This window comes from Hemicordylus capensis, chromosome 2 (genome assembly GCF_027244095.1).
Source record: "Hemicordylus capensis ecotype Gifberg chromosome 2, rHemCap1.1.pri, whole genome shotgun sequence".
Classification (NCBI taxonomy): domain Eukaryota; kingdom Metazoa; phylum Chordata; class Lepidosauria; order Squamata; family Cordylidae; genus Hemicordylus; species Hemicordylus capensis.
In genome coordinates, this window is record NC_069658.1 from 389,949,990 (window position 1) to 389,976,572 (window position 26,583).

At 44.2% G+C, this 26,583-nt stretch overlaps 1 protein-coding gene and 2 long non-coding RNA genes across 4 annotated transcripts in view; 1 reads left to right on the plus strand and 2 right to left on the minus strand.

The window, feature by feature from the left end:
* Positions 1–3,090: 3,090 nt before the first annotated feature.
* LOC128345203 (uncharacterized) lies at positions 3,091–18,315 on the plus strand. The gene is made up of 3 exons (XR_008316309.1): positions 3,091–3,218; positions 13,178–13,246; positions 17,825–18,315. It is a non-coding gene; the product is annotated as an uncharacterized LOC128345203 (long non-coding RNA).
* On the minus strand, positions 8,470–13,621 carry LOC128345205 (uncharacterized). Its single transcript, XR_008316310.1, has 2 exons — positions 13,417–13,621; positions 8,470–9,176 (listed from the first exon to the last, which is right to left on the minus strand). It is a non-coding gene; the product is annotated as an uncharacterized LOC128345205 (long non-coding RNA).
* Positions 18,316–22,122: 3,807 nt separating the features above from the next.
* The window catches only part of SEC14L1 (SEC14 like lipid binding 1), a 53,647-nt gene continuing 49,186 nt past the window's right edge, over positions 22,123–26,583 (minus strand). Inside the window, exons 16-17 of one of the 2 annotated variants that reach the window (XR_008316308.1) lie at positions 23,631–24,641; positions 22,123–22,664 (exon numbers count right to left, since the gene is read on the minus strand). Coding sequence is in view for 1 of the 2 variants with exons in the window: in XM_053296798.1 (XP_053152773.1) it covers positions 22,649–22,664; positions 24,540–24,641 (118 nt within the window). In the remaining variant the exon portion in view is untranslated. The remainder of the gene's footprint in view (positions 22,665–23,630; positions 24,642–26,583) is intronic. The other variant, XM_053296798.1, reaches the window with a different exon arrangement.

Here is a 26,583-nt window from a genome sequence, read left to right on the forward strand (position 1 = left end):
TGGGGAGAGCGTGGAAAGGGCATTTGCATATTTAACATATCACGTAGTTTGGCCATATCTGCAGCAGGCATTTTGAATGGAGGAAGAGTCAGTCCTGTGAAGTGTGATACAGTCCAATCACAGGCTTGCCCCCTCATTTGCTTTTTGTGAAAAACAGGCCCTACAGCCCAGGTGGACGTTGCTTTTTCAGTAGTCTGTGGTCCATAGACATTCCTGTTAGGAAAACAGAAGATGCTCAAATTAGCCAGGAAAAGGCCAGATGGCTGCCAGGTTCTAGCTGCACATTGGTCAACTGTAAAACAGGTATAAAGGGCTGGAAAGTGAGACTCCCCCAGTAATTTGTGGAGGTGGTACTGCCCAGTGTCTGTTAGATACTCAGCTTGGGGAGCCAGTAGTGACAACGGCTGCAATTCTATGTACACTTTCTTGGGACAAAGAAATCCCATTGAAATAGTGAGAACTAGGTAAAGGTAAAGTGTGTCATCAAGTCGATTTTGACTCCTGGGGCCCACAGACCCCCATGGTTGACCTTGGTAGAATACAGGAGGGGTTTACCATTGCCTCTTCCCATGCAGTGTGAGATGATGCCTTTCAGCATCTTCCACTATCGCTGCTGCCCGATATAGTACCAGCGGGGATTCAAACCGGCAACCTTCTGCTTGTTAGTCAGCCATTTCCCCACTGTGCCAATTAAGGTGACTACCTCTGAATCAGGGAGTCTTATTCAAATCTGACTCAATAGGTAGCCTTAAGCAAGCTAACTGAGCAAAGAGGTATGTATGTATGTATGTATCTATGTATGTACTATGTATGTCAGTGTAAACCACTTTTTGTCATATTCGTTAGCTGCTTTCAGTCAGCCTCAGCCTCTCCTTAGGCGCATGATGGAAATACTGATATACTGTGCAATGTTCTGTCTGCCTTATAACAGAACAAACAGTTATGTAAGAGTACTCTTCTACAAACACGGGGACTTGTGCAAATGCAACTGCACAATCAACAGCAGAGGCATATCTAGGGAAAATAGGGCCTAGGGCAAGCACTGAAATTGCGCCCCTTGTCCAAACATCTGACACACATCTTTCAGATAACTTTACCATAATATCAGCTGAAAAATGCAAGTCAAGCTCATTAATCTTTTAATATTTCAAAAACTATTTAGCAGTGGATGTAGCCAGACCAAAAAATGCTGGAAAACTACAAATTTCAGTATGCTGGGGCTCATGAAATACTCAAATACTATGTGGAGGTGTACTTGGAAAACTAAACAGAAGTGCCTGTCTAATTCTCTACTATGCATTGTAGCATCACTGTTACATAAGTTTTAAAAATAAAGGGAGAATTTGACTTTTCCCAGATACTCTGAAAATACTTAAGGGATATGCAGAGTAAACTGTGTCACTGCTTGGAATATATTCTAGTATTTCAGGAAGACAGTTAAAATGAGAGAAAGAGAGCAAGAAACTTCCAGTGGGCCTTAATAGTAAGGATTTCACACTGATTCAAAGACAAACTCACCATTAATAGCCATATTATTAAGACATCACATTTAACTCACTTATCACAAGAAGCAAAGTAAGAACAAGTGAATACAATCCTAGCTCATAAGCTTCAGCTCAGTATTCACAAGCCCTGATTCTCTGTACATAGTGCCAAACTAAATATGTGTACAGTGACATATTATATTAATTTTTTTAAAAAAATTACCTATAGCCCCTTCGGGGGGTTTCCTAAAGGCCGTGGGGGGGGATCTGCAAAGGTTCCCTCTCCCCCCATTGGCCTCTATGGCCTTGCAGGGACCATTTGAGCATGTGTGGTGACCATTTTAAAAAAATACATTTTGTTTTTTAAAAATGGCCACTGAAAACAAAATGGCCACCGCTCATGCTCTAATGTCCTCTGTGAGGCCTGGCATGGCCTAGGGCCTCACAGAGGCCATATGAGCATGCATGGCGGCCATTTTGTTTTCGGTGACCTTTAAAAAAAATTTTTTTTTAAATGGCGCCCCCTTTCAAGTGGCGCCCGGGGCACGTGCCCGGCCTGCCCTACCCTTGATACACCCCTGATCAACAGCCAATATTGCCAGTGGCCATCAATTGTGCAACTATGCTTGTGCAAGTTTCTGCATTTGTACAAGAGCACATTCCAAGGCATATGGAACATTGTGTAGTAGTATGCCAGCCGTTAATAGTGTCCTGCTTTACAGGACAGTATTACTGAGAAAATGAATGCCATATGAAGGCAAAATGTTATTACTTAAAGCATAAACAGGAAGTGTGGTTAAGAATCCAGCTATAAGAGAAAAAACACCATTCTATTGGCCTTGGATCAGCTCCTGAATTGCTGGAGCCATTTTTTTTGACATGTGCATGTATTTCACATGGTGTGCACGCTACTGGCATGACAATGAAAGGGAGATAAAAATGGTACTAGGTAGCTGTGTTGGTCCATATGAAAAGTCCAATAGCCACAGTCAAATTCTGAGATGAAGAATTGTCTTGTATTATAAAAGGGTATGGGTTGTGTGTATGGAGGGAAAAGGAAAAAATGACAATGAGCCCAAATATCCACTCACTATGTTATTCTATGGGTTTTTATAGTGCAAAAAATTAGCCACAACTGTTGCCTGGTAAGTGGTCTGATTTCTTGCTTTTGGAAGCTTAGAAAGATATCTTTCAGAACCTGAGTGTAGAGGCATTTCAGCCTATCTGCTCACTGGCAAAGAGGTACCTTTTACAGTGGTGGTTCTTTTATATTTAGCAGGGAAGAACCAAGCACAGCATGTTTCCAGTGGCTGTTGTTGATTTCTACGTTGTTGTTGTTGTTGTTGTTGTTGTTGTTGTTGTTGTTGTTTTAAAGATTGTGAGCCCTTTTGGGACAGGGAACATTGTTTTCTGCATACACTGCTTTGAGGACTCTTTCTGTTAAAAAGCTGTATATGAATATTCTTAATAGTAATAACAATATCTCTGTAGTCACCATTTCCAAAGCCCATTTGCAAAATATCTCCAGAACGATGTAGTGGATTTGGCATGTAAGTGCTGAACTGGAAGCACAGGAAGGGGGAGTGATGATGTAAGTAGCACCTGGGGAAAGCAGCTCTGCCCCCTTGTGTTGAAAGGGTGAATTATCGGGTGCAATTTCCTGTTCAAGGGGGCTTCTTACTCTAGTATGTGTGACTTCTTCCCTACTGCAAACCTGGAAATGCAGAGAAGAAGGTGAGAGTTCTGAGGTGGTTTGGGTTACATTGGAAAGCGTTTGTCACTTCCTACTATTGCTAGGTGCAAGTCTGGAGGTATAAAAAGAGGGGGAGTCCAATACTCCTGGCAGCTGCAGGGAGGAGGGAACTGTTGCAAAGATCAGACAGTAGCTGACCTGTGTTGTTTGAGTGGTCTGTACATGATGTGCCAGATATCAAGGCTATGGGAAAGCATTAAGCCTCCTTTCTGCCTTCTTTTGTATTTGTGCTGTTCCCCACATTTTGGGAAATGTTGTGTATAGAGGCAGGTATGGAGGCCTCTTATAGAAAAATGCACAATGCTGGAGAAAAAGAAATAGATAGCTGTTTTGGTTTCTTTGGCCATTCAATCTTGAATCTGTTTCTTATAAAGCCATATTTCCTTTTATGTAATGTTTTCTTGCTTCCTAAAACAGCCGCCGCCTTCTTCAAAGAATGCTTTGTAACCATATTGCCTCTCAGTGGCCAAATGATTATTATAGACCGAAGGCCTTATATAAAGAAAAGTGTTCTGTACTGTCCCTTTAAGAAAGAAGCCCAGAAGGCCTCAGGATGAGAAGGCCATGTGAAAGAATGGGTTAAAATTTCAGATTTTCAGCAGATGTCTGAGTGGTTGAACTTGTGTGATCTCTTCAGGGCCCTGAACAGTTCTAGACCCAGATTGACTAGAAACCAGAGACAGTCTGCAAGTCACTTGTCCTTGCCCTGCTCTCCACCGCCCCAGAACTTATGTTTTATGCACTGGGCTTTTCATTAAGTTGTCAACAATGAGTTATTGAGTTACTAGGAAAAGTCTGCTGCGTGTTGCTGTTTTTACATAGTTGGTACTAAACCAGTTTACCAGTTTACAGATATTGGTAAAATAACAGTTTTCTTTAACAGGGTTATATACCACTTCCTGACAGGGCTCCAAACACAGGCTTGCAGCAGAGTTTCTCCTAGTCTGCAGGAAGAAATGGAAAGTCCTGAGGGTGGGCTGTAATTATAAGCATGGTACACACAGTTCATCCACAGTGCCTGAATACTGTATCACCTGATGAGGGCTTACTGGTAGCTTCACAAATGATGGGCCGTGGGCCACAAACCATACAAAAACAGGCAGCCCTGAAGCAGGATTGGCTGGTGGGACATCTTGGGGAATGGGGAGTAGTGCCCTGTTTTATTGTCCCTCAGACACCCCCGCCCCCCGCTTAAAGATGCTCCTCCAGGAAAAAGCTGCAAGTTTTCACAATGCCTTTATCCTTAACTTCAGAGGTTCCTGTTGATGACAAAATTAGGTTTATTATGCCACTGTGAGATCATTATGAATGTTCGGCCTTTAGGAAAGAGAGAGATCTTCCCCTCATTCCCTCTTGATATTTTGTGTCAGGTCAATCATTTCACTGAGTAATTTTACCCCAGCTCTGTCAGAAGCAATACTGGGTTGTCATTTGTGGTGGGGGGAGTGTTGTTGCCCACTCTTTTTGCTTCTTTGCTGCCTCTGCAGACAAGTCTTCTGAAATAATTAAATCAAATGTTCAGTTGCAGAAATCCATTACTGTATACTTAGATTGCTCAGTCCTATGGGTTTATTAATAAAAATAATAATCTTAATGTTTTCCCTTTGCATCGAACCTTTCATGCTATGCTCTCTAGAGATTTGCTAATATCACTTAATTCTGTCATGACGCCAGTGTGTTGACAATGCTTTTGTACAAGGTATTAATAAATGGCTGCTCGTGCTTCTATACATTACAGGAATTGCAGAGAGAGATGGAAGGCAGGGGGGAGTGGCATAAGAATGGCGGGGGGGGGGGGCGTGAAAGCTTATTCTTCTTGTCCAAATTATGAATGACATCAAGAATGAACAGTTTAGAAACGCTGTCCTGGCACATGATGCCTTTATTTTATGCTCCAGAGGATACCAAGAGGAAAGTGGGGGGAGGAGGACCTAGATTCACTAATCCGTTTCTTTTTGTGGCTGCTATCTTGTTTAAATATTGTCCTTCTCTTGCCTTTCCTGGAAACCACAAAGGCTTTAAAACAGCACCTCATGTGATTGTGTACGGCTCCACGCTTGAGCTCTCTCAGCTCCTAATCCTACATAATGTACTTGGGTGGGTGGGGTGAGCGGAGCGTCCATGGCAAACGTGCCCATCTTTTTATATCTCATTGCTTCCTTCTCGCCACTCTGGATATTGTATGAGATATGCACAGTGACCCTTTGCTAGGCTTGTGTTTATGAGTAAGGGTTTTTTTTTTTTAACATTTATATCCCGCTCTTCCTCCAAGGAGCCCAGAATGGTGTACTATATACTTTGAGTTTCTCTTTCACAACAGCCCTGTGAAGTAGGCTAGGCTGAGAGAGAAGTGACTGGCCCAGAGTCACCCAGCTAGTTTCATGGCAGAATGGGGATTTGAACTCGGGTCTACTTGGTCCTAGTCCAGTTTTCAAACTGCTTTCTATCAACTGCAAGAGGTTCCATGTAACAGTTCATTGCTGCTACTAAGTGTTTGTCCAGATTGGCTTTGGGCTGGCCAGAATTTAGACCCCTGGAATCTCTCTTAATGCTCAGAGGCGCTCTTACCCCTGGCCTTCGGGGCTGAAGTCCAGGGCCCCCATACCCCCTGGGGCCCCCCACCAAATCCTCTTTAGTTTGTCCCAGGTGGTGTGGTCACCTGGCCGAGCGTGATGAAGCTTAATTTGTGGGGTGGGGGGCGGGCTCCAAAGGCCTTTAAGTCCAAGCTCCAAAATTACCTAGGTGCACCTCTGTTCACGCAACATATATTCCATAACTCCTGCCAGTTAACTAGCCCAGGAGGACTGATCAATTTTAGTCCTAGGTTCCAAAACATTTATAGTAGAAGCTCATGTGTCAGTGGTTGACCAGGTCAACTATTGGCCTGGAAGCCCAGGGCCATTAGAGGGCCTACTGTCCACCCTTCACAGCAGCCACCATAGCATGACTCTCTTAGTTGAGAGACTCACACTGGTGCTTCTCCAAGACCGCCCTCCCATGCAAATAGGAGCACCCCTCAGAGGCCCCTGTGTGATCATGCAGACCCCAGGGGACATTCCCATTTGTGGACAGGGATACTGAGGGGGGGGGGAAGCAGTGCAGGTAATGCCTTCTCTGGCATTTCCCATTTGCAGATTGGCTTCCTCTCAGAGGTAACTGTAATGATGCAAGACTCCTCCTCCCCACCACCACCACTGGAGGACAAGGCAGAATGTTCAGGGGACTTCTTGCTCCTGCCCCCCACCCCAGGCATCCCCATCATGATCTGAAGAAGACACAGCCCTGCCTTAGTCCTCAGAGTCAGGAGACCTACCAGCACTGGAGCCAGTGCTTAAGAATTTGGGCAAGGCCCCTTTTAAGCAACAGAACCTTTCCAAGGAAAGCGGTGAGCGGTGAAAGCGGTGAAACCTTTCCAATTCATCCTGCCTCGGCAGCAGCTATAGGAATCAGCACCTTGCTCCTAGACCTTACTGGAGCAACGTTCTCCTGTGCTGCAATGCCCAGCGCTTGTTTCTCTGCTTGGCACCATCCAACGTCTGGTGCACACTTGGATCTTTGCCATGGAGATCATACTCCCATTCAGACATGAGCCCTTTTCAGACATTATGAGTAATGTAGGTGCTCACACTTTCAAGGGCAAAAGTGGGGAAGAAGTCCCATCGCCCTGCTGTCAATCACCCCCTCGTACCAAACACACGTTTACTACACTGTTTGTCTGAAGGGAGAGGTGCCATAAGTATGTTCAGTGGCAACTCCGTGAGCTGCAACCTCGATTGATCAAGGTTACCTTAAGGCTTTTGTCTATATCTCCTACAGAATTTAGTTTAAAGCCCTCTTGATCAGATTTGTCAGGCTTCTGCCACATTCCGCAGCCCCTCGTTTTCATGATGTACAGCGCATCTCCTGCCAGTAGACCTTCACTAAAGAAACTTAATCCCTGCTTTCAGAAACTGAATGTTTTCATTCAGAAACATTGCTGCTTTCAGAAACTGAACCGCCCTGAGCCATTCTGGAAGGGCGGTATAGAAATCAATCAATCAATCAATCAATCAATCAATCAATCAATCAAATAAATAAATATGTCTCTTCTTGATACTATGTGCATAACCAGTCACCTAAAGTCTTAAAATTAGTACAAAACCAAATCCCAAAATCTATTGTGTATTTTATCTTCATACCTAGCACATCAAATAGCTTGGTGTTTTGTTTATTTTGGAATAATGCAGCCAGCATGATGAGCTGGCTACCTTCTGTTAAAATAACTAAGCTTTTGTTTATTGGCTTGCTACATCGTCAAAGGCTGGAGACTTCTGGTTCTGAAGTTAGCGGTAATGAGAGAAGCCCAGACGGCTACTTGTGGATTTGGATGGGATGGAGAGATACCTAGAACAATGGGGAAAGTCTATGCCACTTAGATTTGGGCATGAGGGTCTATTTTGCCTAGGCTTATTAAGGGGTTGGGCAGTCTCCAGTCCCAGATTCTCACTTGAGTCCTAGTTTCTTAGCACCCCTACTCTCTAAAATGTGATGGGAAGACAGTGTTTTGGGAAAGAAGCCTGAGCAAAAGGGAATCTAGCTTGTGTGGAGGTATATGTTGAGGGTTTCCTTGTCTCCTAGCTTGAGGAGGGCCCTAAATGGCTGAGCCTCATATAGACCAAGACATCTCTTGCCTGTGGTACTCCATGCTGCTTACATGTTTAACACATCCATCCTGTGAAGCAAGGCAAATGTGTCTTGTGCCCAATCAGTGCCAGATCGGTGCATATGCTCTTGTGCCAGATCAATGCATATGCTTAAACCACAGGGGTAAGCCAGACCCAGAGCTTTTGCAGCTGGGCAGGCCATTGACAGAACATGGAACATATCTTTCCTCTTCCAAAATCTTGTCTATTCCTTATGGCAAGTGGGCTTTGTAGCCCTTATAAGGGGTAATAATGCCTCACAGAAGCTCGCCTTTAAGAAATGGTTGAAGACTAATCTTTTTTAGAGAGATGTTTTTAACGCTTTACTTGTAATTATATCTGATGGGTTTTTAACCTTCTAACCTCTTAACATTTAATGTGTTAACTTGTGATTTTAAATTTTTGTTTTAACTCTTTGTTTTGTTCTTAGTTGGTTTCTCTTTTATTGGTTCTGTATTGTTTTACTGTGTGCTGTTTTTATTGTCTTAGCTGCCCTGAGCAGTAGTGTACTGAAAGAGCGGAGTAATAAATAAATAAATAACACAGGGTGAACTTTGGCCAGCAGATATTTACCTTCCGAACCAACTTGCATCTCCCTGGTACAAAGCTGATTGTGCTGGCTTTACAGTGTGTAACTCTGTACTTCTAGAGTGAATTAATCTTCTCACAATGTACTTAAAAAAAAAAAAGACTGAGAAGAAGCTGTGCATCATTAAAGGTGAGCTTACAGCTGTCAGACTGAGTCTTTAATTCCATTTTTGTGCAATGAAGTCTGTGACATTCTGGAAGAGGTGAATTTCTCCAATAATCTCTGTGCTTTTGCCTTCCATGATCCTCTCCTCCAGACATGCTACGAATGAAATTCTGCTCTCTTGCTTGCCTGCTCTCTTCGTTGACCTCCAGCCATGGAACAAGGGCTCCAGGGGCACAAAGCCTGCTCCCGAGGATGGGGAGCAGTAGCCCACTTCAATCGAGCAATGTGCTCATGGGCTGAGAGCATCATGTTGAAGCTGCCTTGCTTTTGGCATTTAGCAAACGGTCCAAATAGACTAGATAGGAACCAGACAGGAAATGGGACAGAGTAGCTCAGCAATATGGCATGAAGCAGCCTCGTCTTGCTGCTTGTTGTGTCTCTCTCTTTTTTCCTCATAAGTTTTGTGTTTGCCAGGGGGATGCCTGCTGCACAAGGCTCTCTTGCTACAATACCATGGGGGAAGAATCCGCCTGAATTGAATTCACAGGCATGGCATCATCCACCTTATTAAAATATCAACAGCATTATTAGCTATCTGTTTCTGTCTAGGAAAAAAATCCTAGCCCCTCCCAATGCTTGCTAATTCTTGTGACTTTTAAAAACCCCTTTCTTAAAGAATAAAATGGAAAGCCTGAAGAACCCAGTTTATATATTTCTTTTCAAAAGGGGGTATTTAGACTTCTGGGAAAACTTGAATGCATGGGAATGAGAGGGTGTAAGTAGTTTGGGCCCAGCTGAACACCCCAATTATCACTTCTGGGCTTGAGATCAGCCCCACAGAGATAATTGGAGCTTTTTTTAGGCTGAAGAGAAGTAGACTGTGACCTAAGACACTTCCCATCCTCTAAAAGGCATCTGCAGGAGCAATTGGTGGGCTTGCTAGAGGGGCTGCAGCCATTTGGGCCTGTTGAACACACACTCTCTGCAGGCTGTTGGAGAAGAGAGGAAATGGCACATTTTCTTCCTTCCTTCCTCTGCCTGTTTGTGGCATGTTTTTCTCCAGGCCCTGGAGACTTTTCACAGAGGGCTTTTATTGTGAATCCATTCCTGATGGGAGTTGTCAGTCCACATATTCACTGGATTTACCCCAACCTCCTTGTGGGCTATCAGGGACCAGGACAGACAGGACTTTGATTTCCTCCAAATGGAGGCTGCGAATTCTGGCTTAGCCCGAAGTATGTCCAGTTTTTAAAAATCCTTTGGTTTCATAGGCTTTTGAAAAATAACCCGGGGCTTGTGTTATGCCCCACAGTTTTCTATTATGTTTGGGGTGGTCATGCCAGTAAATTGGGGTTTTTACAAAACTCGGTGAAGGGGAGTTTGACAGTTGTTTTGAGTATGGTCTGCTCTAAGTGATTTGCAATTGCAAATACCGCGAGGCGAGTCTCACGATCAGTGAGACTCGCCTTTAGGGGGTTTGTGGGGAGAGCGGGCTTAGTCCGCTCTCCCCGCAGATGATCGGAAGGGAAGCCCTGAGTGGCCGGATCGGCCACCCACATGACTGCCGGCTCAGTCACGGAGCCGACGGGGGCTGTGGGGATCGGGGCTGTGTGGGTCGGGAGGCTTGTTTCAGTCTCCCAGTGGGGGTCTCCTCGCATGTTGTCACAGCGTGGAGTCACGCTGTGGCAATACATGGTCAAAAAGATGGGATTAGCGGAGCCCTCGCTCCACGAACCTCGGCTAAGGGGTGGGGGAATTAGGAAGGATTGCTGCCGGGAGCTACTCCTGTGGCAGCAGACAATCAGCAAGAAGTGGGCTAGGCTCCCTTAGGCCGTTTTTTGCTGATCGTGAGAATCTCCTCTGTGTGTGTGTGTGTGTGTGTTGTTGTTGTAGATTAGTGATACACTGTTGAGGGAGGGAGAGGGAGAAATTCCTGAGTTAAACACAAGCACAGACTGCAAAATGTGTGTCTTGCTATGTTTTACATAGGCTTTAGATATGCAGAATGGATGTGACCTGAGCCCTTTGTTGTCTTAGGCTGATTCAATTAGGTGTGCATGTGGCGGGGTAGGGGTTAAACATTATGTGATGAATGCAGTCACTCACAAAGGCAAGGGTTAAGTGTCCTGCTGTTTGATCCAGCTGTTTGACAACCTGTTCTTGCTCTTAACTATTAACTAAAAGGAGCTCTCTCGCTTCTTCCTCTGTGTTGGAGGGAAAACCCATACTAGGTAGATGCAAACGCACAGGAAAAAGATCCGCCAGGGAGTGCGTGGAGGGGCTGACAGCTATGTGAACTGTCAAACTAATCTCCTGAAGTAAACAACTTGTGAATCTGCTGCGAAGCAGATCCACTCTTCAGATACCCCGAGGCATAAAGCCATGTGTGAAAAACCTCCTGGAAGCTTTTCACATGGGGCTTTTGAAGCCCCTTAATTTGCATCTCCTCCAGAATGGAGGGGGTGCGTTCACACATGGGCTAGATTTATCCTGAAGTCCCTGTGAGTTATCGGGGAGCAGTTCACACACAATTCGGGTTTTTCACTGTGCATTAGAGTGTAGCTCGATTTATATCCAGGGTAAAAAAAATCCACTATTTGCAGAGATTTGTGAGGACAACTTCGAATTCGCAGTAAAGCCTCTCTGTAAACTCATGGTAAAACCTGCTGGGCATAAAAGTCCCTGGTGAACTCGCTCCTCAGAATGCAGGGGGACTATCTGCGTCTGCCCCTAAATACCCTCCCCCTAAAACAAGGATAGCAGATCAATCACTCCACTAACCCCGTTTCTGTGATCATGAGTCTCAACAGTGTGGCTCTGTGCCATGGCAACTCATGAGGAGACCCCTGAACGAGAGGCTAACACATGCCTCCAGGCATCGGGGTTCTCCCAGAATGCCCCGCACACTCGCACGGGGCATTCTGGGGCTTCCGAGGCCAGGTGGCCCCCGATCTCTGCAGCCCCAACCGGCTCCATTTTACATAGGCTTTAGATATATAGAATGGATGTAACCTTGGCCATTGGCAGTAATTCAGCATTTTGCAAAACTCAGTGAAGGGGAGTGTCAGGTGTTTTGGGTATGGTCTGCTCTAAGTGATTTGCAAGTGCTGTGTCTGTCTGTGTGTGTGTGTGTGCATGCGCACGCGCGGGGGGCGGAGCCACCATTGGGCCAATGGGTTCAAAGAACCCGGGCCACGCCCAATCAAGGGTCGCATCTTGCGGCCCCGACATGCCCCCCACGTCTGACATCAGACGCGGGGGTGCTAGTTTAGCTCCTGAGCAGGGGCTGTGCGGCCCCTTCGGGAGCTAAACTAAGGCAGGCGCTGCATTCACAGCGCCAGCCAGGAGCGGCTCTTCCCTGCTAAGGCTTTTGTTGACAGCTACGGCATGACGAGCAAGATCAAACAGGAGGATGCTTAATCCTTGCCTTTGTGAGTTACCAGGGCCAAGGTTACACCCATTCTGCATATCTAAAGCCTATGTAAAACGTAGGAAGATGCACATTTAGCATTGTGCTTGCATTTAGCTCAGGAATTTCTTCCACCCTGTCTCCTTCTGGAGTCCCTCCACAGAGTATCAACAATCTGCAACAACACACACAGACAGGCACGGACGGGCCTGCAGGGAAGAGCCGCACCTGGCTGTGCTGTGAACGCAGCGCCAGCCTAAGTAGCTCCTGAAGTTAAACTCCAACTCCCGAACGGAGCCTCAAGGTGCCATTCGGGAGCCAGACCACACACACACACCCAACGGCATCTGATGTCAGATGCGGAGTCGTGGCTAGCCCCGCGTCTGACATCAGACGTGGGGGGTGGGGTCAGCGGGGCCACCGCACACAGGCCGCCGACGGTCCCACTCTGCGCCTGTGTATGTGTGTTGTTGCAGATTGTTGATACTCTGTGGAGGGACTCCAGAAGGAGCCAGGGAGGAAGAAATTCCTGAGCTAAATGCAAGCACAGTGCTAAATGTGCGTCTTCCTACGTTTTACATAGCCTTTAGATATGCAGAATGGATGTGACCTTGGCCCTGGTAACTCACAAGGACAAGGGTTAAGCATCCTCCTGTTTGATCCAGCTCGTCATGCCATAGCTATCAACAAACAAAAACAACCAAACCCAACACCCCTCTCTCTCCTTGTGTTTTATGATTGGTTGGAGGAAACCCTGGAACAACGCACAGCAAAAAGAGCCGACGGCTATGTGAACTGTCAATTTAATCCCCTGAATAAAACGTCTTGTGAATCTGCTACAAAGCAGATTCACTTTTCAGATACCCCGAAGCATGAAGCCATGTGTGAATAACTCCCTGGTATGCCAGTTTTATAGTCTGAACTGTCCAGTCCGAGATGGACTGAGCTGAAGCTCTGTGACCAGAGTGGAGCAGTATGAATTCAATGCCATCTACAGGTTCTCTCCTGCAGAGACCTAAAGTGCATGTTTGTGGCATGTAGCACTGTATGCCACAAACAGTGTGGGGGATAGTTTAAATGGTGCTGGACGCTGTATATAAAAAAAAACCAGTGCCCTCCTAGCATCCAGGATATGCCATTTGCATTCCTCTGCAGACATCGTATCCAGGAAGAAGACCAACAAGGAAATGAACTGAGACTGGTGGAAACTTGAGACCACTTTAGGTAAGAATGACACATCTGGTGTAAGCATGACCTTCTCCTTCTGGAAAGTGAGGTAGGGTGGGTCTGAACTTAAAGACCTACCCTACATGCAGAGATGATGGCGACCAGAAAGATGGTCTTAAGGGTCAACAAATGAAGTTCACATGTCACTAATGGTTCAAACAGTTTACCTGTGAGGACTGACAGGACTTTAGGCAGATCCCAGGATGGGGCCATAAATAGCATATCTGGGTGCATATGGGGCAGCCAAATGTTCCATTGTACCAGAGGCTGACAGGATCCGCTCCCACAGAGACAAGCAGAGCCTCGAAGCTTTATTTCTCTTTGCTTGGCACATGAAATTCTGACAGTGGGTGTAGGCTGCCACTGGATGGGATTCCCCTAGACAGAAAAGACAGAAATTATGCCCGTCAGTAGAGGGAATAGCTGACTGGCAGCCTGAGCAATGTTTAAACATCCCTTTTTTGGCCATACAATTTGGGTGGGAAAATTCCCCCCACACACACACCAAAAAAAATGGGGGGGAGGGGAGGAATAAAACACAATCTAAAGCAAAGTGCAAAAGAGAGAGACTGGATACTAGAAATTACTAGAAAAAGAGAATAAACGTAAATTAAAAAACAAATTTAAAGCTCACAAGGTTCTCTTAAGAGAACTGAGGAGGAGGGTGTGGAGCACGTGACTAAGGACTGGAGGGGAACATCTCGTCACACAAGCATGAAGCCCTTCTGTGTGATGGACAGAGACCACTCAGAAGAACAGCTCTGTTCTGCTGTGACTTAAACTTGTGGAAGCACAGTTGTGTGACATGACGTCCATTGGAAATAATAATGGCATGATGTAATGTCCTTTGGAAAGAATGTGTTCCCCAACTTGAAGTTGCAGTGGTAGAGGGCTGTCCTGCAGCAGCATGGGTGGAGTTTCGATACACGCAGCAGCATGGGTGGTGCTCAGCCTCCTGCGTTTCACTCTGCTGTATGTTAGCAACTGGGCAGAGTTCTGGTTATCCCATCTCTCTGAAAGAAAACGATAGAGCTGGCAAAGGAACTGCAAACAAGACCTAAAATGACTAAGGGAGCACTTTCCCTTCAAGAAAAGATGAAAGCACTGGGGCTTTCATCAAAGGGCAATACATGTTTCCTTCCACCTTTTTTGAGCCTCCTGCTCCTATTGCCGGGAATGGGAGTTGTTCCCTGCAGAGCATACCCCTCTTAGAGGAACCCAGTGGCACAAAAAGAGGGGAAGCTTAAGGAACAACTCCTCACTTATATGGGTTATTAGGTTTGGTGTGGGACTGGGAGAGGTTTAATAAAATGGGGGGGGGACTCCTCAGCTATTTAGGAGGTGGGACATGCACCCCTAGTGGGATCAAGAATCACTCTAGAGCAGGGATTCTCAATGTTGGGTCCTCAGATGTTATTGGACTTCAACTCCCATAATCCCTAGCCCCAGTGGCCTTTGGTTGGGGATTATGGGAGTTGAAGTCCAAAAACATCTGGGGACCTAACGTTGAGAATCCCTGCTCTAGAATTCCTTCTTTCATTTTGGTTTGAAATCCACCCAACTGACATACCAAGTGTGGGCAGGGCCGTTTGCTTCATGCCCGAGGGAAGGGGACAAAAGGTGTGATGCACACAAGAGAGCACAAACTCCTTGTGAGGCTGTGAGCCAACTCCACAGAGTATTCAAAGCCAATTCCAAAGCTTGTATATTTTAATTTCTTCCAAGGCTGCTAATATGGAGGCAAGGCTGCCCTTTCCTTTCCTTGCCTCACTTTTCCAGACTCGAGGATGTGCGGTCATTTACATTCATGCTTGCAAGATGATCCCCTGCAGCGTTGACTTTATTGGCACTACGTGGCAGCTGATGCCAAAGTCTCCCCCGTGTCTGTCTCCCGATCTGCTCCATGGAGGCAGCTCTTGCCCCCCCCCCCCCGGCAATGAACTGGTGTGTGCAGGAGCCCCAGGGCAAGCACACATCCTCCCACCCCCCAGATCTCACCCCTGCCTATTCCTTTTGTTTAACACAAAAGCCATTTTATACAACGTTTGGTATTTCTGTGTCATGCAACCAATCTGAAAAAAACCTAAGGGGCAGTCAAGAATAATTTCAAAGAGTAATTATATTTTTAAGATTTAAAAGAATACATAATGATAAATGAAAGAACTTGCACATCTATTTGCAATTCAACTAACTGAATTTGAATTAGGGGACTTTAATATTTAGTTCATCAGTTCAAATGAATGCATTATACCTAATTCAGATTAAAATTCAATCATAGGTTCCTAGAAGAGAACTGTAGCCAACTAGTCCTCCCTCCACTGAAGCAGAATCTATCACACTGAGACATTCAAATCTGAATTATTTGGAAAGTTTCTAACTTGAGGAGTGGAATTCCAAAAGGCTTTGCTTCAGGGGTTGTGAGCAAAGACCTTTACTGGTACTTACTTTCAAATCAGAAAGTTTTAGAGGAGACTAAGTGGTATTCAGCAGAGTTGAGAAGTAAAAAGAATTTTTAATCTGTGGATTTTATAAGTGCATGCTTTGGAAATGACTCTATTGTTCAGGGGTGTAGCAAGGCTGGAGTGGGCCTTGAGACAAAACATGAAGATGGGTCCCTGCACCTTCTTCTCTACGTAAGTTGGAGGGAACAGTGAAGCACAAGCTGCCAGCCAGAAGACCCTGCTCCTTTAGAGGCCCAGGGAATTGCTCTCTCCCCGCCCCATTCAATCCCCACCCCTACATCTGTGATTGCAAGCAATGCATTCCCCATCATGGCTGCCTACCAAAAGGGAAAATGACACTCTGCACTTGCAGATCTAAATGTATAAAAGCAGTTGTGGGAATGATCAAGTGATGAATGTTTCATTCAGTCTTTCTAGTGTTATTGATGAGAATTGCTTTATCATTGTGAGAGTTTTATATGTATTCAATCCAATTAACCAATCTTTTACATACAAATTTAGCTATCTATATATTTAATTCTCTTATGGCCGACTGAGTAGGGAACTGCGTGGGGATGTGGGGATGCGTCTGGATGCCTGCTGGAACTCTCCAAGGTCCTGCGAGAGTTCCAGCCATTGCCTTGGGAGGGAACGGCAGCCAGGGAGGCAGGCAGGAAAGAGGAGGAAGAAGCAGAATTGAAGGGGAATTGGCAGAGTCAGGGGAAAGAACGGAAGAAACTGGAAGAAATGCATTGCCTTGGGAGGGAAGACTGGGGCAGAAGGGGCAGGGGAGAGAGGAGACTGAATGGTACGGACGGGAAATAAATAATGGTGGTGGTGGTGAGAAAGCAGAGGAAAATGGGCCTGAAGGCGGGAAGCTGAGGAGAGTGGGGAAGGGGGAGTGGAGACTGGGGCAGAAAGGGGTGGAGGGGAGAGGAGCGGGTGGGCGAGAAATAATGGTGTCCGAGTGGGCGGGTGGGAGATAAATAATGGTGGTGGCGGCAAGAAAGCAGAGGAGACTGGGGCACAAGGAGAGGAGACTGGGGCACAAGGGGGTGGGAGAGGTGGGCAAAAGGTGGGGGGAGTGTAGTGCTGCACAGATGCTCTATGCGGGTTCAGCTAGTATTTCTTTAAGATCTGGATCTGGTCAGCAGTCCTCACAGAGCTGGTGTAAGGGCCTTTTTCCTGTAAGTTACTTAATAGAGGTTCTTCAAGGTAAAAGATACCAGTGAGATATATCCAAAATTTTATGGGATGACTACATATAATAGAAGTTCTGGATTAAGTATTCAATACTTGATGATTCATCAAGATGGGTTTGCTCTTTGAAATAAGCAATCCCTTAAGGATCTTTAGGTATTAGGAGTTGATAAGGAGCTGATGAGGTGACTGATACTTTTGTGAAAATAGCAACTTTGAATTAATGCCTTAGCTCTTGGAATGAAATAGACAAGATGATCCCAGTAATGAAATTGTTGAGATGGTTTTAAACCTCTCAACAATTCTCTTACAATATTGATTTATTTTATTAATTTATTTTTACATTTTAGAAAAAAAATTTTTAGGTAACATGTTATTCATATGACCTTGCATTAGAATCTAGCCACTCGCTTGTAATATCAGAGTATTATTTTGATCCACCTAATGCGTGAGTATGCAGGAAACCTTTAAAAATTTTTACACTATCCATTCAGTTCTAATACCAATTACTGCATATGGTTGATATGTATGGGTTATAGGATACATTGCTGTAGAAGAAAAAAAGGTCTGAAAGTTTTCCTCAATGATGATTTACTACCCGTATTCAGCATTTTTCAACATGAAGTCTTACTACTTGCATTGAAGATATTTGCTTTTATAAGAATTAGCATGGGACAAATACTTGGAAACCTGATAAAGATTCCAAAACAGTTATTCACTGGGTTCCTGTTGTGTTAGGTATGGATGGTGCACGTACTGTGAATTGTGTTCTGAATGTCATTAGGCCAGACATAATTTACTGTAGTTCATGTTGTGAGTTTTAATTTTATCTTACCACTGACTATTCACAATTTATACATGATATATTGATTTGACACAGCTTTATTATATTTCATTTTTCTTGTGTTATGACTTTACAACCCTGTTCCTACAGGTCTGTTTGAATTCTGCTGTGAGTTTGACATGCATTCAATACAGTTAACCAGTCTTGCAGGCTATGCCTTTCGGTTCTAGTGGGATATTGTGGTCAAACTCTCAGCTGCTAACTGCTTGGATATGAAGTTCTAATGAAATTTTCTGAAGTCATCATCTTGAAAAATCAATCCCTCTCTCCAAGTACAAAGCCTGTCCAGATGTACAAATACTCTGCCTGGAAGACAGAAGTGCCAATGAGCTTATAAAGAGTGCTAGCATCATCTAGTGGAGGTTTCCACTGCATGGTTAACATGTGCATTTATGTACTGATTAGGCTGAAATCACCGTGTTCCTTGCCATGAAACTGCTCCGAATTTTCAGTGGCACCTCTTACTCCAGCTGACCGCTGCTGTGCACTCTGATGGCCACCATGCCTCTGACTATAACGCCAGACAAACATGCTGTCATTATGCACACAGCAAAAAATAAAAAAATAAAAAAAATTTTTTAAGGCAACATGGAGACAAGATTGTCCATTCTTTTATCTGACACTAAGTGATTGTGCTTTCTTGGATTATCTGGATTAAATGTTGCTTTATCATCTACTGTTTTTACAGTCTCACCTCAAGGGTTTCCCGGGCAAAAAGGAGATTATGAAATGAGAGGCAGTCACTGTGCCTGCAACACTATATATAGAATTTGGGCTGGGGGTAATGTAAGAACCCTGCTGGATCAGACCAAAGGCTCATTGAGTGGAGTATCCTCTTTTCCAGTGGCCAAGCAGAAAGCCCCAAGACAAGAGATAAAGGCTATATCTGTCTCCCACTGTTGCTCCCCAGCTACTGGCTGCTTCAGGACCTGGAGCTGCTAAAGCCACCAGTCTTTATGTTTAGCCATGAAGAAGTTTGTCTAATTCTCTTTTAAAGCCATCTAGCCTAGTGGCTGCTGCTGTTACCACCATATAGTGTAGTTGTAATGTCCACAAAAATTATGCACTGTGTGAAGCAGTACTGCCTTTTGTCTTTCCTGAATCTCCTGCCATGGAATCTCCTCATCCTCATGGAATGCATGAAAAGGCAATACTGCTTCACACAGTGCATAATTAGCTTATGGACTTCAGTTGTGAAGATTTGATCCTAAAAGTATAAATACATAGAACCACCACTAGGTGCTACTGAATATCAGTGCTGCACCAGTGCAATGTAAAATGCCTGTACAGTTTGAAAAAACCATCAAGCCTCTGTGCTACTGTCACCTCACATCATGAATTAGGTGGAGACCATTTTATCTGAAGTGGTGTTTGCTATGTAGGAATGGAAAGGGGAGATAAGGAGCCCATGGAGATAAGTGGAACTGTTTATCCTCTCCTTCCTCCATCATCAAAGTTTTAATCCAAGCCTGTAGAAGGTCTTACATTGCTTCTGGGAGATGTGGCTATTTATTCTTTATTTTTCGTATTTATATGACTTAATATATCTCCAGGCAGGATGCAGGCTTTGGCAAATATAAAGTACCCTGCAGTTATGAATAATCACACAACAGCCTTCCAAATCACTTTTCTACATATCCTCGTTTGAGCTTGGCATTCCAGTAAGGGGCACTTCACAAGGATACCACTTTCATACATGCACATCTTCTGGCAAATGCACACTGGTCTATTTTACAGCATGCAGATTCAATAAAATAGCACCCATCATAACTTCACACCACATACGCTTACAGCAAGATATACAAGAGAGGGATGTGCACAGAACATTTCCTGGTTCGGCTGAAATTTGGACTGGACTTGAGCAGTCTATGGGTGGATCAAGCTGGGGCCGGTTCCAGTGCAGGCATCGAGCCCAGCCAAGCTGCCTCATGGGCTGGATGGAGATACATTTGTAAAGGGGAATGTGGTGAGGATTCCACTTTACAAGTAAAGAGCTTTCATTAAAGTAAATGTGGTTGGGGGCGGGGGAGAGAGAAAAGGTAGTCTTTACTTTAAGAATAAAGCAGCTGCTCCTCCATTCCCCTGCCCGCATGCCAAATGACAGGCCAGGTAGCCTGGCTTGGGCCTCTGCATATGAAAGGTCATTGGAGTGACTTCTGTGCATGCACAGAGGCCATTTGTGTTACCTTATTCTTAAGGTAAAGACTACCTTTTCTTGCCATCCCCCACATTTACTTAGAAAGCCCTTTACCTGTAAAGGGGAACCCAGAGAGGATACCTTTTCACAAGTATACTTCTCAGGCCCCTTGAGCTGGCTCTGAAAGCCAGGCCTGGTTTGACTCAAGCTCAGATTGGCTTCACTCTTTACAGGGCTGGTCGAGTGCAAACTTTCAAGTCAAGCCGGCTCGCACACCCCTAATTCATGATTGATTGTCCTATATGTTGCAGTTTTATGTAGACGTGGTGCATGTACACAATTATCTTGTGCAGACAGGGGAGACCTGAATTCAACTCCTCTCTCAGGCATAAAGCTTATTGGGTAATCTTGTGCCAGTCACTTGCTCACTCTAACTTATGCCACCACTTGCTGATGAAGATTTTAAAAAGGGGTGTGGGTGATGGAGAGAGATATATGCTGTCTTGAGCATCTTGGGAGGAAGGCATCTTGAGAGATATATGCTGTCTTGAGCATCTTGGGAGGCTACCTAGGAATAGAACCAGCTCATGGGACCAGCAGGTAGTACTACAGAATGGTCAAGGTACATCCTATAGGCTACTTAAGTAGTAATATATTACTACTAGATGATGCTAGTAGTATCATTCTACTAGTTATAATTCTAGCAACTGTAAGCAATCTATGGGCTAAAGTAGATGCAATCATGCTCAGCCACAGACTATTGAATGTATAGTAAACTCAAATAGCAGTAAATAGCTGCTGTGGAACACCCAGATCCAGAAGGAAACCACTGTGTGGTAGAAGTAGGTTTTAACTCTTCCCCCTATGCTGGTGTTTTTTGTTGTTGTTTTTGGGCAAACCCCATAGCTGCTATTTGCTCTAGGAGGAATACTCATCTGGATATAAATAACTTACCTCCCAGGGCAAATAAATAACTTTAGAGCACTGATTTTAATGAAGGGGAAAATGGTACATGGGGAAGATTAAGTCCCTCTTCCTCCACAATCCCAATCTAGATTAAGACCCCCCCCCAAGCTATCTTTTTACAAAAGTTAATATTACAGTGTGATGATGTTTCTCATTACATCTAGTTTAACATGGAAGACAGACAGCAAACACTGCCATTTCTGCATTACTTGAGGCATATTTGGTAACCAATCTCAATCTCTGTGTTCCCGAAATGTGTTCTGGGAATCTGCTTCCATGAATATAAAACCCCCAGAGGTGCCATGCTTCCCTGTCAAAAATGACTCAATACCTTGATTTTTCTCCAGTGTGGGGCAGGAGAGGAATTTGAACATCATTGAGGCACTTTGTAGCTCAATTACCACCCCCAATACTTACCAGGGAAGGCAGCTGAGACAGGCAGTAGACTCCTCTTTTAACTTCAGTTTGTTCTTGGCGGCAATGGAGCTGTGGTTCAGTGTATAGAGATCTCCCAGAACTCCAGGGAAAGACTCCAGGAGTCTTTCCCAGAGTCCTTTTGGTCTCTTGGGAACCGTAGTCCTTTCAGAGGCTGCTGCAGTGCTGACAGTAAACCAGAAACAAGAGAAGCTGTACCCCAAGTGGGGTGGGAAGTACAAAAGGGATAGTGGCGATTGCCTCACAAGCCTTCTACAATCACTTATTTGGTTTATGCAGTCTACATTAAAACTATTAAAACCAACTGTACTCTGCTTTGGGCAAAGGAGGATCTGTATAGGATCAGTAGAGCCCCAGAGTGGTACATGGGTGTTGCATGTTGAATCAGCACACTTGACCTCCTCCACTTTAGTCCTCTTTAGACTGGAATTAATGCCAGCCCTAAGCCCCTGTAGAAGAGGCTGTCTGCAAGTTAAAATACTTTCCATATAGTTCTGAGAAGAATAGCTCTCATTCTGCTAAACTCTTAATAGTATTACACTTTCGCTGCATCTTCTTAAAGAGAGCAATCTCTTTCTAAGAGGCATCTTTTAAAGTGGCAATTCTTTTATTTAGCAGGGGTGGAACTGCTCCTAACTAACCATAGCACAATATCCCTCCAGTGGCTGGTGGTGGTGAATACCTTATGTGTTTTCTTTAAAGACTGAGAGTCTTTTTGGGATGGTGAACCATCTTATTCATTTTTCTATGTAAACTGCTTTGATAACTTTTGTTGAGAAGCAGTATAAGATTATTCGTAGTTGCTGTAGTCAATCTCTTTTGAAGCAAGTGGCAAAGTAATAATTCAGACTTTTCCCCCAAAGAGTTCACATTTATTATCAATACAAATAAAAAAATCTTTTAAAGACTGTTATCTTATTACCAAGATTGAGGTAATATGTTTACAAAACATTTACAGAAATTGATATGAAGTTCATGAACATGTAGAAGAGCAGGAGGGACCATGTTGCTAAATTAAGTTCAGGAGAAGAAAGGCCAGCTGAATCTGGTACGAAGGAGAATGGAGTAAAGAACAAAGCTAAAATCACACACACTAAGGAGAGAAGCCATGGGTTAGTCAGGTCATAGTTGCTATGGAACTCCACTTTAATAAAAAAAAAGACTTGCTTTTTGAGTGTATGGACCTCCTCAAGTGTTTGTGCTTTGAGCTCTGAAAGATGCATTAGGCTTCTAGAGAAAAGTATCCCCAAGGGACACTTCTGAGCAAACTTAAGGTCTTCAGACAGGAGAAGTGGCTGCAACTCAAAAAAGTTCTACAAAGCCAGACATCCCTGGGCTGATGTGGACTGTTGAGTGAAGTGGGTTCTTTACAGCTGTCAGCAAAATCGCCATCTGAGAGAAAGAGAGAGAAAAAAAGAGAAAGAGGGGACCATCTTTCAAGACAGAGCCCTTACCACTGGGAAAGAAGTACCCTTTTGCACTGGGGCATCTGTGAAACTGTGCTTACATACCAAGGATCAAAACTGCCATTGAACATAGATAGATAGGCTAGTTTTACAAGCTAAGTAGCATTCACAGGCAGCAGCAGGAGATGCAATACAGCAAGTGTTGGATTGTGGGAATCTTGGATTCTAGTTAAACAGTACCTCACCTTGGTCTTTTACTTTTACACACACATACCCACCACACCCACACCCACGCACACACACTTTAAGCAACATTTTAATATTCCAACTCCTTCCTTAAACTAGCAGAGGCTTTTAACACCCTAATCCTAAGCAAATTCCTCCCTACCTTCTGGTTAAGTTTACAATTTGCATTTCATCATTCCTTTCATTTTTCAAAAATGGAACAATGCCGCTATTGTGCAGCAGAGTCTCTTCTCTGGGCCAGGCCTAATTTATAAAAAGGAGGACCTCTTTCTTTAAATAGATCTCCAATTGAGGGCAAGGAGAGATACTATACTTCATTGGTTATTGCTGACTTGGAGAATGATTTTGCAGCCCTTGCAATATTTATCCAGTTACCGATTAAGGTCTAATGCCACACAGCAAATTTAGTATGACAGGATGAACATTTTTGGTCTGTTCCAAAATGCATGCCAAGTTTCAAGCTGAAGGCTCAAAATATTAATGGCCTGGTTTACTGGGGCTTAAAATACATTTAGCTCAGCAATTAAAGCTTCCACTACAGGGAACATGCAGGATGGGTGAGGGGTTGCAGTCACTATATCCATAGAAAAGAACTTTGCTAAAGATGGTGGTGCCCTGACCATACTGCAATGGCACCTAAGGTTAATTTTTAAGATAGGAAAGTTTAAGAAGAAAGCAGGAAAGGAAAGAATTGCTGCAGCCATACCTTCTTCTAATCAGCTCTTGGCAGAAAAGATATCTCCATTCAATGGGTGCTTGTTGACAGTGAAAAGATGCAAGTGGGGTGTGGTCAAAACAGGTCTCAAGAATTGGAGAGAAAGAAATGAACCTGAGGACCCAAAGGAGAGCTAGCCTTTGGGTAGAGGAGAGCCTGCTCTATCCTCTTTGATCCTATCTATCTTCAGTGCTCAGAAATGTAAATTGAAAGCTTACAACCTTTCAATGCCCAAAGCTGGAGTATGCCTTTAACAGTGTGAGCTAATAAGTGGAATGTATCAGTGTCAAAATGGCTTCCCGAGTCTGCAATTCTGCTTCCTCCACAGAGGGCAGCACCCCTCTGTGACAAAGTCAAGAGAAAAGGTCATCGCTCAGCCAGTCACCAGCTGGCACTCCATGAAATGTCCAGCATCCAGCCACTGTGCTCCTCCAGACTTAATGGTGGGGAGTAACACAGGAGGGGAATTCACAGGAGCAGGAAGGGAGAAAGTGTTTTCAAACCTCAGGGGAACCTCACTGGCAGGACCTGCTGGTTAAGCTTAATGCACTATGGAGGTTTTTTTTAGTAGGGTGTTTATTCTAAAAATAAATTTTCAACCACCAGCACACTGATTATTCTTTTCTTTCCAAAGCAGCCCTTGCGTTTCCAAGTTGTGCAAGCATGTTTATAAAAAACTATGGCTACTGAGTTAGACACACTCGCTTTTAAGTCTAATTCAAAACAAAACCAGTATATTTAAATGCAAACAGCTGCTTTACTATCTATAAAAAGGCCGTCCACTTGTGTATTTATTTATTTTTGCAGTTGTCACTGATGATTATGCTGTATTGCAGTTGGCTGCCACAGACGAAGGTCCGGCCATCTCATCCACTGGCTTTTTGCTGGCAGTGGCACTACCTGGAAATCATGGAGCTGGAGTGAGACTGGCTGGAAGAGGTTGTAGCAGCACTGAGCTGAGAAAATCCACTGTGGCTTGATTCAAGGCTGCTCATGGACCCCCTGCAAAGAGAAAGAGATAGACATATACAAACATTAGGGATATGACACTTGGGTGTGTAAAGCTGTGCAAAAGAGCGGCTCAGTTTGGCTTCTTCACCTGAGATCCACAAATATGGTTGTCAATAGCTTGCTGACAGCTGCTTCCCCTGATGCCCAACACAAAGTGAGAGCTTCTTGCCAGACTTCTCTGAATAGAGAGCTCCAAGAAGGAAGGGCCCCTTATTGCCACTCTCACCTTCAGGTGTTATCTCTTACCGAAGGTTAGCTATCATTAAGGCTATTCTTAAGTCTTTGAGTACTACGAAAGCACTCTGGGGAGTAGAGGAGTTTTGCTTCCCATCAGGCTTGCGGGAAGGTCAGAAGTCACAAGAATCTCACTCCTCACTTCTAACCTTCCCCACTGCCTGGTGTTTAAGTCCTAAAGATGGCATGGTTTATTTCAGTGTTCCTCAGCGTTTTTGGAGTCATGGACCGGTACATTATTTTTGCGCAGTTTCCTGGACCAGCCATTAGTAAGGGGGTCACCTCCCTTGCCCCCAACCCCACCCCCAGGCACCCCACAAAAAACAATTCTGGGCAGCCCTCCAGAACCCATTTCTAGTCAGCCCTCGCTGCTGGGTAATATTTGTTTTGAGGAAGTGAAATGAATATTATCCAGCAGCAAGGGCTGCCTGGAAATGAGCTCCAGAGAGCTTCCAGTAGCCCCTGCCTGCCCAAAGTTGTTTTTGGGGTGTGTGTGTGATTTTTTTTAATTAGTGATGCCTCATGGACCAGTACCCAATGCCTCTTGGACTGGTGCCGGTCCACAGACCAGCGGTTGAGAAAGACTGGTTTATATCTTATCCTGACTTCAAGCTCTGATTCATACCTCGATTTGTTAAACAAATTAAAGGATTATCAGAATGAGCAAACATCTGAACAAGACTTTAATCTATGTCAACTTAGAACATTTTCTTCCTGATACTATGCATTGAGATTTTTATGCATAGCATTGTCATTTATGGTCAGACTGAAACTGAATAAAATGATTTCTCCAAAACCTAGTTATCTTGAATGTAAGACTGAAGCAAAATGCCACTAGTTAAGCTGGTCGAAAGTCATTCTTCAGATGTGTATGTCAAATTGAGAGGCTTTTATTGTGTTGATGGATTTGTTAAAAAACTTCCCAGCCAAAGACAGCTCTCTGATCTTTGGAGTTCAATATTGTTTTCTTCCCCTCCAATCCAACTGGGCTAAGGAATGTTTAAGCACTCTCAACAAGGCGTAACAAGCTTTTAATGCAGTCTGCCTAGGTCTGTTCCACACAACCATATTTTTAGAGTTTAGTTTTATGAGAATCTGAATTTCAAAATAATGTGTTCCTAGCAAAGAGTTCTAGAAACATGCAGTCAGTCTGGTCAGGCTTGGAAAACAGAGTGGGACTAACCTGTGCTTTTTAGGAAAAAAAGAATGGTGCTTTGGAGGACTGCATGCCTTCTCATCCTTTTCTTGCAGCTTCCATTTCCTTTCTACCACCCTGACTCCCCAAAGGCCTACTCCAATAAGCCTTTAGCTTCCTTGTTACTCATTTCTTGTAAGGTTTTCTAAACAGGAGTTTTTCTCCAAGTTCTGCACTTGGATATGAGAGAGAGAGCACACATATGTGCACATGTATGCAAAAGGACCTATGATTATACATGCAGTTCTCTATATATACACAAGTATTAGTTTAAGCTAAAACACGTTCTGATGAATTCTTCACTGAGTACATACAAAATAGTAGTTTTATGGAGCACATAATACAAAAGAAAGAGGCCCATACAAGCTCACCCAATTAAAGCTCTGGAAATCAAGATCTCTGTGAAATAAGAATTTTGGGGTGTTTTTTTTTTAAAGAAAGAGTGAAATATGCTTTCTCACACCAGAGATGTTGAAGTAAGAAAGAGGGCAGGAAATATTTTAC